This window comes from Cheilinus undulatus, linkage group 3, assembly GCF_018320785.1.
Source record: "Cheilinus undulatus linkage group 3, ASM1832078v1, whole genome shotgun sequence".
NCBI classification, from domain to species: Eukaryota; Metazoa; Chordata; class Actinopteri; order Labriformes; family Labridae; genus Cheilinus; species Cheilinus undulatus.
Genome location: NC_054867.1, coordinates 6,019,320 through 6,032,953, shown reverse-complemented (window position 1 = coordinate 6,032,953; position 13,634 = coordinate 6,019,320). Strand labels below are relative to the sequence as shown.

The 13,634-nt window shown below is 39.5% G+C and overlaps 1 protein-coding gene across 2 annotated transcripts in view; it reads right to left on the bottom strand.

Annotated features, from left to right (window-relative positions):
- Window positions 1–13,634, bottom strand: part of cdk18 (cyclin dependent kinase 18) — a 104,079-nt gene that overhangs the window by 36,881 nt on the left and 53,564 nt on the right. For both annotated transcript variants that reach the window (XM_041815486.1, XM_041815495.1), the window contains exons 3-4: window positions 7,785–7,921; window positions 260–391 (exon numbers count right to left, since the gene is read on the bottom strand). In XM_041815486.1, the coding sequence (XP_041671420.1) occupies window positions 260–391; window positions 7,785–7,921 (269 nt within the window). The remainder of the gene's footprint in view (window positions 1–259; window positions 392–7,784; window positions 7,922–13,634) is intronic.

Sequence of the window (13,634 nt, the reverse complement as noted above, 5' to 3'; positions counted from 1 at the left end):
ATTTTAACTCCTAATAACCGTTTGACTGTTTGATTTTCATATTTGAAGCTTAGAAAACCTTAATGACCCACTCTTTCCATTTACTGCCATTCATTTTTAAACGATCTCACCCAGAAAGGGGAGAGGCTTGCATCGTTAGGGGAGTTGACCCGGCTGGGTGCTCTAATCAGGTTGCAACACTAAAATGTCAAAAGGTCTGGGTTAGCTGAATTTTTGTGCAAAGCAGCAGATGTTTTAATAAAAAAACAGGGACACCAACCAGAGAAGCGCGGCGCGACATGCGACTGATTGGTTTGCAGGGAGGAGAGTTTTCACTCTCCAGCTGAAGTTTCTTGAGAAACTCTGGAGGCAGACGGATGTCCATGGGCAGAGACATGCGCTTACTGACGTCCTGCAGAAAGGAAAATGACAAGGTTACATCGTCCATCTGTTTTGAATATAAATTATGTTTGAGCACAGCAAATATTTCCAACCATCATCATACATGCTTGAGCCTAACTGATAATTAGCCTCATGAATCACAGCCTCAGTGACATAAGACCCGGCCACCTCTGAGCTCCTCTACAGCTCATTTAGCACTAAGTTCAGCTGCTATTTCCTCATATTTCCCCTGTTTCAGCAATGACCATTGTTATAATAATTACTCACTCTTCACATCAGTGCTAAAACAGTCTTCATTGAAGGTTTCAAAGATGTGAAATGTTTGTACTGATGCTTTAAATGTAGAGGTGCAGTAATAAAGCAAGGCAATCACTGAACACAGAAAATGAGCAGAATGCTATTAGCATCACATGTGCAATAAAAGGATCTAAAGGTTTGTCACAGAGGACAGGTATGTTTCATAGGATAGAAAAAAACTAATTCAATCATTACAGCACTCAACACAGACTTAAACATATTTGCATTAAACTCCCCTGTTTTTCCTGAATGTGGACGTTGGAGTCAAATGACCTAAACTGGTTCTACTGAAAAATACTGCTCTTAGAAATAAACAACAAAATCACATGCTGAGTTATTTGATATACTTGCACACAAGTCCAAGCAGGTGTATTTGTCTCATTTTCTCAAAAAATATCTCTTAACATATTTATTTATTTAGAAGGATAGCCCCTTGAGATGGACCATCTCATTTTCAAGGGGGTCCTTACAGACATATATACAGTACAGTTAATACAATACACAACAAAACAACATAAAGTACAGAATACACACACAAACACACTCATGCACCTACACTATGATCCCAAATTCTAAGCCAGTCCCCCATCAAACAGTTTCAGTCCTACATAGCAAAGAGTGAAATAGTCTGTCACACACATAAATCCGTAAAAAGGAGTTTTATATACATATGTTTACATGTGATATTTAGTCGTAGATAGGTAAAATTGAAACAACAAAGTAATTGCTTAAAAAAGCAATGATAACAACATAAAGGGCAAAATCAAAGACAAGAGCAAGGAGTTTGTAGATGAGTAAATAAATAAGACTTAAAAATAGGAAAAGATGTAATTGATCTTAATGAATCCGGAAGCTTATTCCAGTCAGATGGAGCTTTATATTTAAATGCACAACGACCAATTTCTTTGGTGATTCTGGGAACAAGGAAAAATAGATTGCTTGTGTGTCTTAATCTATATTGCGACATTAATGTTATTAGGAATTGCTTCAAATAAGGAGGAAAACTAAAATAATTGCATTTAAAGATAAACTGGATCCAGTGAAACTTTCTTCTAGATTTGGGTGAAAGCCAGTTCAGGGACTCATACATTAAACATTGGTGAGTTTTAAATGGGCACCTGAGAATGAATCTACAAAGACTGTTATAAACCACATTAAGAGGACGAAGATTTGTTTCAGATGTATTTTGGTAGACAATGTCTGCATAGTCAAGTATTGGCAGAATTAATTGTGTTACAATTCTTTTCCGAACTTTTAGAGAGAAACACTCTTTGGAATGAGAAAGCAATTTCAGAAGACAATATATTCTCTTTTCGATTGATTCAATATGAATTTTAAAGGATGGGAGTCAAGCCAAACACCCAAGTATTTATATTCATGAACTTTTTCTAATACTGTTCCATCAAGAAAATCAATAGACCATTGCAAAGAGACAGGTCGGGAGCAAAACAGCATGCTGTAAGATTCTGACTTGTTCAGAAGAAGCTTGTTGTAAGAAAACCATATTTGCATTAAACTGAAGTCAGATTGTAATGTGTGTTGTATTTGAGAAATGTTAGAGTTGGAAGAGTAAAGTACAGTGTCATCAGCATGTAACAACATTTGAGTATTAGAACAGACTTGCGGTAAATCATTGATATATATAGAGAATAAGAGAGGACTTAATGAGGAGCCTTGTGGTACACCTTTTTTTACCATCTTGAAATCTGATTGGCTGCCCTGAAATGAGACACATTGACCTCTATGATGAAGGAAGGAGTTGAAAAACAATACAGAATCAGATGAAAGACCAATAGCATACAACTTATCTAAGAGCAGATAGTGATCAACCATGTCAAATGCTTTAGTGAGATCAAGGAACATGGCACCTGTAGGCATATTATTGTCAAGTGATGATAAGATGTCATTGGTGAATTTCAGAAGAGCAGTGGAGGTTGAAAAGTTTGGTCAAAAAACCAGATTGGTGGGGAGTTAATAAGTTATTGTCATTGAGGTACTTAGATAATTGATTAAAGATTAGTTATTCAAATATTTTGGCTATACTATTAATAATTGATATAGGTCTATAATCTGCGATTGACTGGCGACCAGTCCAGGGTGTACCCCGCCTCTTGGCCAATGACAGCTGGGATAGGCTCCAGCCCACCCCTGACCTGGAATGGAATAAGGGGTATAGAAAATGGATGGATAGGTCTATCATTATTGATATCCTGAGTGGTGCCCCCTTTATGAAGAGGGGTTACTCTGGCACATTTCCAAGAAGTCGGAGTTTTACCAGTTTCCAGTGATAGATTAAATAAGCAGGCTAGAGGAAATGATAAAATATGAGAAACCATTCTGAGTCATCTCCAGACCATCTGGACCAGCACTGCAACCAGAATTCAAGCCATCTATGACTTGTTGAACCTCAATAGGTGTAATTGATCTGAAAGAGAAAGAACTGACACACCTATTCTGAGTCGGGGTGAAATCAGAATCCTCAAGGGTGTTAAAAGAGCGTGAGCTTCCAACTGTGAAAAAGTGCTGGCTAAATGTCTCTGCAGTTAAATGTGGCTCCCTGACAAGTTCATTATTAATTTTAAGATGAGTTGTAGGAATCCCTGTAGGTTTATTGATTGCATTGTTAATTTTCATCCAAAATTGCTTTGGGTTTTGGAAATCTGTGGATAGACAGTCTTTGTAGTAGTTGGATTTAGTGTTTCATGTCATGGTTTTGCATTTGTTTCTCAAACCTTTGTAAATATTCCAGTCTGATGGATCCTTTGTTGTATGATATTTTTTCCATGCCTTATCTCTTTGTTTGAATAAACTAATGAGTTTACCTTTAATCCATGGTAAGTGTCGACCTTTGACTCTTAATTTATTTATTTAACCTTTATTTAACCAGAAAAAACCCCATGTTTAGAGTATCATGAGTAAAGAGCCCTGTGTTGATGTTATTAGATTTTTCTTATTCTGATGACTTTATTAGGAGTATGGGGCATTTTAATTTTTCAGGTGCAGAAAATAACAAATATTTTCAAAATACCCGAAAAGTCAAAAGCTATAAATTGGGCCTTTTTTGCATGTAATAAATAAAATATTCTTGCCAACGGGGCAATGGAAGTTTTGCTGAGTGTCCTAAAATCTCACTGACACAGAAGATGCACTTATTATTCCCTAAAAAGAGAAATTCAGTTTTTCCGTCTGTTGTTCAGATGTGTTTCACTCACAGGCTGAAATACGCACACATGCACACACAGGATCCTATGGACATACACTCATAGAGAGAGGGGATACAGATAACAGAGTGCCTGAGGAGTTGGGAGTTCAGTGCCTTGCTCAAGGGCAGTGCTCAGGAAGTGAACCGGCACATCTTCAACAAGCAAACCAGTTTCCATGCATGGTTCATACTAGGGGTGCACGGATTGATCAGCCAAAATCAGTATCGGTGCCTATTTCCTTAATTTTGGGGGATTGGCGATCGGCCGATACTTACATATGAAACTGATCTTATCCACTGATCTTATCTACCTTTACCTACTAAAATGTGAAAAGATGAAAGACTAAAGGAACTGATATAATTTAGTAGTTTGGACAGCAATGTTCTAAACTTTTCATTTATATTTGAGAGAACTACCTCGTGCAGTTAAAACAACAAGTTTGTATTGTTTCACGGGTATTGTTCAATGTTTTTCAATAAAATAAGATTGGAACATTGAAGGTGTATGCTGTCAGTTATAAAAAAAAATTGGTATCGGCAAAAATCGGAATCGGCAGGTCAGGCTTTTTAAAGATAGGTGATTGGCCAGTAAATTACAATTGGTGCACCCCTAGTTCATACCAGGACTTGAACTGGGAAGCTTCCTGTTTCAGCCTGAGTCCTTACAGCCTGACAGCCATCTCTTAGATGTACAAAAAATAGATAGTACATCCTACTTTGGCTTTTATTCTGATCGGTCCATTGGTTGATTATTTGCTTATCATTATCAATGCTGACCTTGTTTTTCCCATTTCATACAATAAACAGATTGTTATCTGGACATTTTAGGTTAGCGGGACTTGAGATAAGCGGAATGAGATATTTCTGACAAAGACCATTATCAGGCATTACACCTGCTTGGATCTGAGCTCATGCTCATGTAGTTTTCTTTAGTAGTTGCATATTGGTGTCAGGGTTTGATTGATAGCAGATGGCAGGCTTTCAGAGTGTCAGAATCACACTGTAGGGGACAGGACAAAGAGCAACACATTTACTGACCAGTTGGAACGTGTAAAAGCAGACAGTGTGATGTCTGTGAAAAGTTTGTATCAGTATGTGTGACTATGTGCTGACAGGAGCTGGCAGCACACAACTAACTGCTCTGTGTCTCTCCATGGTAAGACTCATTTTTTTCATTTGTTTGATGCAGAGAAGCTTCTTCTGTGATTTCCACTTTTACAAAGATAAACTGGCAGTGTGATGTGCATGTGCAACACTGCACGTAAACACAAGGAGGAAAATGTTTATGTCTGCCTTTTCTGTTTTATTAGTAAAAAAAGTTTGGCAAGTAATCATCATAAAGTCAATCTTTCCCTGAGAGCTCAGAAATAATATTATCTTAGCTAAAGCTTTACTAGCTACACAATTAACGTTACTTCATAAGCCTGATGTCCAAAGTGAAAAACCTCCTATGCGGGATTTTCTGATTTGTGGATTTCACTTTGGATGCTGAGAAAAAGGACGGCTGCAAACAGTATTGTTAACACATTATAGTAATATAGTCCAAAAACAGTGTATTCTGTGTAGTGTATGCTGAACAAAAAGCATTCTGCAAAAAAACAAGATTTTTTTAGTTTTCGCAAAAAAGTGCATTTTCAGATGGGAGGTTTTGCATTTCAGCCATCGCAATGTAGCTTAGTTAGCTTTATTAACTTGAGCTTTAGCCAGCATAGCTAAAGCTAATGTACTAGTATGTACGTAGAGAATGTAGCTATGTAGATTGTGTGGCCGCTTTGTGAGCTTGGCTTTAGCTATGTGAGCTACATGGCTACATGTACATAGTTAATGCAGCTAACATAGCTAAGTAAGCTAAACCTGCATGGAGGATGAGCTTCTCTCCTGTAAGCAGACTGTTTACTCTTAACATTTTATAATCAGGATTTTAACTTTAGACTTTTATATAACATTTGTATTTTTGTTCTGACAGAAATGGCATCTCGCATGTCTGTGAGAGGGCCGTCCCGGATTTATGGTCTGCTGTCAGACCCCTCTCATCTGCTCCATCTGGAGGTCCAATTTATGGACTCTATCGCACTTATTGCCTTTGAGCAGCAGCACTCTTTTACAGCTTCATGTAGTTTGCTCTTAACCTGACACGTCAGATGGATTTGTTTCACACATCCATCTGGAAAACCTACAATACTAAACATTTGGGAAAGGGCAGAGGATTTGAAAAAAAACTCGTAGTGTGATTGGATGAACGCTCTGTCTTTCACATCTCCATGGGCCAATCAGAGCAACAAAATGTGAGACAAAGCCGCAAACGAGCGGCACCTGCATCCCGACTGAAGGAGTAAACTCCATAGAGAATTGCAAAACAGGAACCATGGCAGCTGTAGACATGTCAGTACGTGACTTCTGTCATTTTTGAAAAGAAAACAACTCACTCACTGCTGTTCTTTGTTCTTCTTTTAATGAAGAAATGTCGTCAAGTTCTGATAAAACTGGCACTTTAGCAGCATCCATGCTGCCATCTGCCATAATTGCACCAGCCTCTTGTTGCTGCTTGCTTATGTCACAACTCCGCCGCACCTGGAAGTACTGCCCCTCAACACTGATTGGTCCTGTCACTTTCTAACCAGGCCCAGATGGCTCAGATGGGAGCTTTGCAAGATGGATTTGCCAGCGAGAAACAAGGAAACTGGCGAATCCATCTGCTTTACAAGGTTAGTTTGCTCTTGTTTTGCATCTAAATGTGGGATGAACCATCAGCATCTACCCTCTTTGCTGAATGGAGCGTCATTCTTATCCTGATCGGGGACAGATCCAGTGGTATCTAGGACTGACCAGGGCCTGACTGCCCTCTAAAATCCTTAACAATGACTATTTGCCTTGTCAGCCGTTAATGCAAAACTGTGTTCTAGGCTGTTTCGATTAAGCATATTCAATTACAAAGCATATCTTGACCTACACTGGACTGGTTTTGATACCTTTATTACTCTAAAAGTGAGAAAAAGTGACCCTGACATCCTCAAAATTTTGTGTATGTAACCCTTAGTGAAAGAGGTTTGGACACCCTGTTCTACGTTGTTATTCCCTGGGGAGCAGGTGGCAGGGCTAATGGATTCAAGCATAGAATAAGAAAACATAAATGTATAAATATATGAGGAAAATCCCAGCAAGCTAAAAAAATAGCACCTTCGATTCACTGTGAAGACAGAGCTGAGAAAAACAAACCCAGAGGGAGTCTGACTACATTTTTTTTAATAAATGTTTTATGATAAATTTAGGTAGGGGGTGGTTGATATCTTTATTTTTCAAATGTTGCATTGTAATGTCAACCATACAGCCTTCAGAATTGTTTTTTAGAAAAGACGTCATTTATTCAGACTGCCTCAGCTCCAAGTCTCCTCTCTACTGCATTATTACTTTTGTCCTGATCCTAGCATGCAGCCCTTCCTGAGCACAGATTTCCCTCGGGGCATAACTTCACGTCACTGTCTGGTATGAATACGAGACAGGCTCAAAGTGAATCACACCTGCTCTCAGGGGACTGCTCTGAGAAGGTGGAACTGCAAATTCTCTCATTTTTCCAATAAAAAAAGTCGAGTGCTTTTTTTTTTGAGGGTTAAAGTTTTCAGAGGTGACTCATCTTATTGAGCTGACAGAGAGGGAACACACACATGGCTCCTGGGGAAAGAGTCTGAGCAGGACTTAAGCATTTCTAATACTGATAGCAGACTGACTTCTAATGCATAGCGTGCACTTAAACATTTTTCATCAGTGTTTTATGTGTAAACTACTATGAAAGAAAAACAGGAGCCTGTGACTGAAGCATGACTAGTGGAAACACGCATATTAACCCTTATCCTGCAGTATTAGCCTTTGTCCTAATAATGTTTGGCTGTGAGCCTCTGCTATTTACCTCCATAGAGAAGCGTCTGTGCTGGGCCTTGCTGTGGTACTGGAGGTGGGATGGGGACTGCGCTCCTGGTGTTGTTGGTTCAGGGCTCACAGGGCTTGCATCATGAGAAGGAGGACCCAGCCTGTCTGGAGTCAGGCCTGAAGGAGGGAAACAAATCACAAAACATTTGCAAAGCAGACATGTTGACAAGAGGAGAGTTAAAGGCTCTGTGAGGCCAGCTTCACTCCAGCCTCAGTCATTCATGCCTGTTTCTAATCATGCCATTTCACTATAGCCAGGCTGGTTTACTGCCAGAGTCCCTGTGTAGGATTCACATTGTTCTGTACTCAGTCAAGGACAAGTTTGCTCTCATATGCATTCATTTTGTTCCTTTACTACTTTACTTTCTCTGTAATACACAATCAGTTTCAAAGCTGTAGATCTGATCCCGGTATCCCTGGAGATAAAACACTGGGTTTTTTTATTAAGCAACATCATAAAAATGTGTGAAAGAAAGCAGAGGATGCAGCTCTCTCTTGAACCTCTGCACTGTAAATGGCATTGATGCACTGAGAATGTGATGCTAAAAGTGTAAACTGTGCCCAGTTCAAAAATAACCTGGGCAAGACTCAGGAAACCTGCATGAGGGTGACAAATGGCCCGCCATGTTTTGGTCCGCAATGGTAGTGTGACATCACTTTGCTGGAGCGTTCCTCGCCATTCCTATGCAGTAACCGGCCGTTTCAGACTAGTTTTATGTTTTGCTACTTTAATCTGCTGCATGTTTTGCTACGACACGCATTGTCATGGCTTTTATACCAGGCAAGTTTTGTCACCCTGCTGTCAAAGCGCTGTCATTCTTCCTAAGTTTTACCTCAATAAACCTACAAGTGGCTGGATTCAGTGTGGAACCATTCTGGGAGCTTTTCAAAATAAAAGCATAATGTACAAATGAAAGGAGTGTCTTGAAAAGAGCAAACTGGAAGTGCTTCCATACTGTGCTTATCTTTACCTGCAACATGTGTGGAAACAGAAAGCTTCATAAACAGAGGTTTGGGGAACAACTTTATCAAACAGACACATTTTAGCTCGAGGCCTTTATCATCAAGAAGCAGATTTCAAACATATTCAACTGATGTGGACATAAATATTTGCTACACCAAGGTAAACAGGGCTCTGTATTTAAAATTTTCCAATGTAGTTTGACCAATCACAGCCCTAAACACTGCCTGTCAGTCTGAAACGGTCGATTGCTGCATAGGATCAGCATGAAGTGCTCTGGCCAGGTGAAGTTACAGTACCAGCGCGGACAAAACATGGCAACCTCCTGGTGAGTTTATAAGCCCAAATTACCCAAAATGCAGATAGTGAGTTTTTTCAATGAGAGGTACAAATATCTATCCTATAAAGTGAATTTGTCAGATCGTGCAGCGTTCCTTTTAAAGGTTAAAGCTGTACAAAGTGTGGCCTCATTTCTCGAAAAAATTATGCAAACAGGGCAGCATGCAATGTCTGACAGTGATGTCATTAAAGGCATGCATCTTTTTGCAAAAGAACTGTTAAGAACTGTTAATGCCAGGTTTTCACTGATGCATCTCAGAATCATGTCAGTAAATTGGTCAGTTTAGGGTTAATTTAGAGCAGCTCTGCATCCACTTTAGATCTAGTTCAGTGTTTCTAACTTGGTCTCCAGTGCATATTCCTTGAATATTTTAATTTTCCTTCTTTGCATCTCTCTTCTTCTCTTTTGATCTCAGGCGACTGATCTTTTGCCCACAGCCCTGCAGTCTCGTGCCCTTATATGGGCATGAAAGGGACGGTTTTACACTAGTCTGGGAAAAAAAGCCCAATCTTCCAGGTCTTCCATCAAATCAAGAATAGGTGAAAACAGTTTTGCTATTACAGAGCATAGCAAGCATCTGGAGCAGCTTTTCTTTGGAACTTTTTATGGAACAGGAAGTCAAATCTTAAGATTATTTTGTTCTATGATGAATGCAGTTTCCTGCTCCGTAGATCCTTTCTATTAATGTTGTGTTGTTTTAGGCAAAAGTAAGATCTAAATTTATCATTCTTTATGTTTGGACGTTTTAAGGAGAATAAAAATACAACACAACTTGTGAACTGGTGTATGCACACATCAGTCCATGGTGGTTGATGTAACAGTGTTGGTGGGGAAACTGTTCCTCCTGCTCAGTGAGAATTCAAAGATGTTTCATTGATGTTAAACACACTTTAACAGTGCGAAAAATTCAAGTATTCTCAAACTAATGCACCCACAATTTTACAGATATCAGTCAGGCCACACAGTGCCATGACAAAATATGTTTCCCCTTCCACGTTTCTTATATTTGTCATGCTTAAATGTCTCAGACCATTGAATAAATGTTAATACTGGCAAAGGTCACTTAGTAAATACAAAATGCACCTTTTAATGATTCATTTATTAAAAGAAAAAAGCCATCCAAACCTACCTGGACTTGTGTGAAAAAGTGAAATCCCCCCTTGTTAAAGCTGGAATTAACTGTGATTAACCACATTTTTTGGAAGACAGAGTTTCACTACCAGAACTTAGGTCTGGCAAGCCAGAAGCTAAGCTAAAAGCAACATATCGTGCCTTTAGCTAAAGAAATTTGAGAACAAATAAGAAACAAAGTCACTGACATCTATCAGCCTGGAAAAGGTTACAAAGTCATTTCTATGGCTTTTGGACTACGGCAAACAATGGTGAGAGCCACTATCCACAAATGGAGAAAACTTGGAACAGTGGTGAACCTTCCCAGGAGTGGCTGGCCCTCAAAAATGACTCCAACAGCATATCTACAATTTATCCAGGAGGTCACAGAAGAACCCAGAATAACATCTCAGGTCTCCCTTGACTTAGTTAAAGTCAGTGTTCATGATGCAACTTATCGTTGAAAAAGAGGCTATGTAAATCTGGCATCAGTGGGAGAGTTCCAAGTCCAAAACCACTACTGACTAGAAAGAAAACAAAGGCTCATCTCCCATTTGCCAAGAAACATCCTGATGATCCCCAAGACTTTTTGGAAAATATTCTGTGGATTGACAAGACAAAGTGGAACTTTCTGGAAGGTGTGAGTCCCATCACATCTGATGTAAAACTCACACAGCATTTACAAAAAAAGAAAATCAGACTAACAGTCAAACATCTTGGTGGTAGTGAGATGGTCTGGAGCTGCTTTGCTGCTTCAGGACCTGGATGAATTTCTAGAATTGATGGAACCTTGAATTCTGCTCTCTGACAGAAAATCCTGAAGGAGAATGGTCAATCAGAGGACAATGATCTAAAACATACCATAAAGTCCACCCCTGTATGGCTTTAGAAAGGCAAAATAAAGGTTATGGAGTAGTCTAGACAAAGTCTGGCTGTGGCATGACCTTTAAACAGGCCAGTTAATGCTGGAAAACCTTTTAATGTAAATAAATTAAAACAGGTCTATAAAGATGAGTGGGCAAAAATTCCTCTGCAGCAATGCAAAAGACTCATTGCTAGTCATCACAGGTTTAAATGGATTATTTTCTCTTGATATATGGAATCATAGTTTAAAAACTGCAATTTGTGTTTACCTGGGTTATCTGTCTAATATCAAAATGTATTTATTAAAAACATTAAAGTGACACAAAGATTAAAAAAAAAAGAGAAATGAGGCTCTGTAAGTTTTTATATCTAAGGCTGCACAGGTGAAACAGGTAAAAACCACACAGGGATGCAGGGAATGGGAGTCAGCTCTAATGTGTATTATCTCTACATTAGGGCAGAACGATTTGGGAAAATAATCTAATTGTGATTTTTTTCCCCCCGGTATTGTGATTCCAGTTTGATACATGAATATTTAAGTTTCTCATCTTATGTATTTTCCAACAAGTCCAATCAATGTGATGAGATTGGATGTTTTGGTTAAAGCTGCCCTGCCCTATAAAAAACACACACCAGTTTTGAGTTTGCTTTCCTCAAGAAGCATTGCCTGATGTGAACCATGCCTGGCACAAAAGAGCAGAAGACCTGTGATCATGAATTGTTGACTTGCATGAAGCTGTAAAGGGTTACAAAAGTATCTCTAAAAGCCTTGATGTTCATGTGTCCGGTAAGACAGACTGTCTACAAATGGAGAAGGTTCAGCACTGTTGCTGCTCTCCCTAGGCGTGGTCGTCCTGTAAAGATGTCTGCAAGAGCACAGCGCAGAATGCTCAATGAGGTGAAGAAGAATCCTAGAGTGCCAGCTAAAGACTTACAGAAATCTCTGGCACGTGCTAAAATTTGTGTTGACAAATCTACAATAAGTAAAACATTGAATGGAGTTCATGGGAGGACTCCACGGAGTAAGCCACTGCTGTCCAAAAAAAACCACTGCTGCATATTTGAAGTTTGCAAAAGAGCCCCTGGATGTTCCACAGCACTACTGGCAAAATATTCTGTGGACAGATAAAACCAAAATTGTGAGGAACACACAAAGCTATGTGTGGAGAAAAAAGGCACAGCACACCAACATCAAAACCTCATCCCAACTGTGAAATATGGTGGAGGGGCCATCATGGTTTGGGGCTGCTTTGCTGCCTCAGTGCCTGGATGGATTGCTGTTATTAACAGAAAAATGAATTCCCAAGTTTGTCAAGACATTTTGCAGGAAAATTTAAGACCATCTGTCTGCCAACTGAAGCTCAACATAGGATGGGTGATGCAACAGGACAACAACCCAAAGCATAGAAGTAAATCAACAACAGAATGGCTTCAACAGAAGAAAATACGCCTTCTGGAGTGGCCCAGTCAGAGTCCTGACCTCAACTCGATTGAGATGCTGTGGCATGACCTCAAGAGAGCGATTCATACCGGATATACCAAAAATATTGCTGAACTGAAACAGTTTTGTAAAGAGGAATGGTCCAAAATTTCTACTGACCGTTGTGCAGGTCTGATCTGCAACTACAGGAAATGTTTGGTTGAGGTTATTGCTGCCAATGGAGGGTCAACCAGTCATTAGCCTAGGGGTTCACATACTTTTTCCACCCTGCACTGTGAATGTTTACATGTTTTGTTTAATAAAAACATGAAAACATATCTTTTTTGTGCAGTATTAGTTTAAGCAGACTGTGTTTGTCTATTGTTGTGAATAAGATGAAGATCAGAACACATTTTATGACCAATTTATGCAGAAATCTAAGAAATCCCAAAGGGTTCACATACTTTTCTTGAAACTGTATATGGAAGTTGTCATTTTTGCATCCATTGGGACTGTGCCAGCTTGAAAGAGTGCAAAGGTTTCCTGAGCCTTTAAATGGTCTCTCAGTCTGAGTCAGTAGGCTACACAATCATTTGGAAGACTGCAGACTTGACAGATGTCCAGAAGACAGTCACTGACACCCTCCACAAGGAGGGCAAGCCACTAAAGCTTACTGCTAAAGAAGCTGGTTGTTCACAGAATGCTGTATCCAAGCATATTCATAGAAAGTAGGATTGTCAAGCAAAATCCATTCAAGAATTTGGGGGAGCTTCACAAGGAGTGGCCTTAGGCTGGAGTCAGCGCATCAAGAGCCACTACGCACAGACCAATCCTAAAAAAAAAAAAAAAAAAAAAAAAAAAAAAGAACTGGACAGTTATGGTCTCAGTGGTCCAAAGTCCTCTTTTCAGATGAAAGGACATTTTGTATGTCATTTGGAAATCAAGGTCCCAGAGTCTGGAGGAAGAGTGGAGAGGCACAGAATCCACGTTGCTTGAAGTCCAGTGTGAAGTTTCCACAGTCAGTGATGATTTGGTCTGCCATGGCATCTGCTGGTATTGTCCACTGTGTTTTCTGAAGTCCACAGTCAAAGCAATCATCTACCAGGACATTTTAGAGACCTTCATGCTTCCTTCT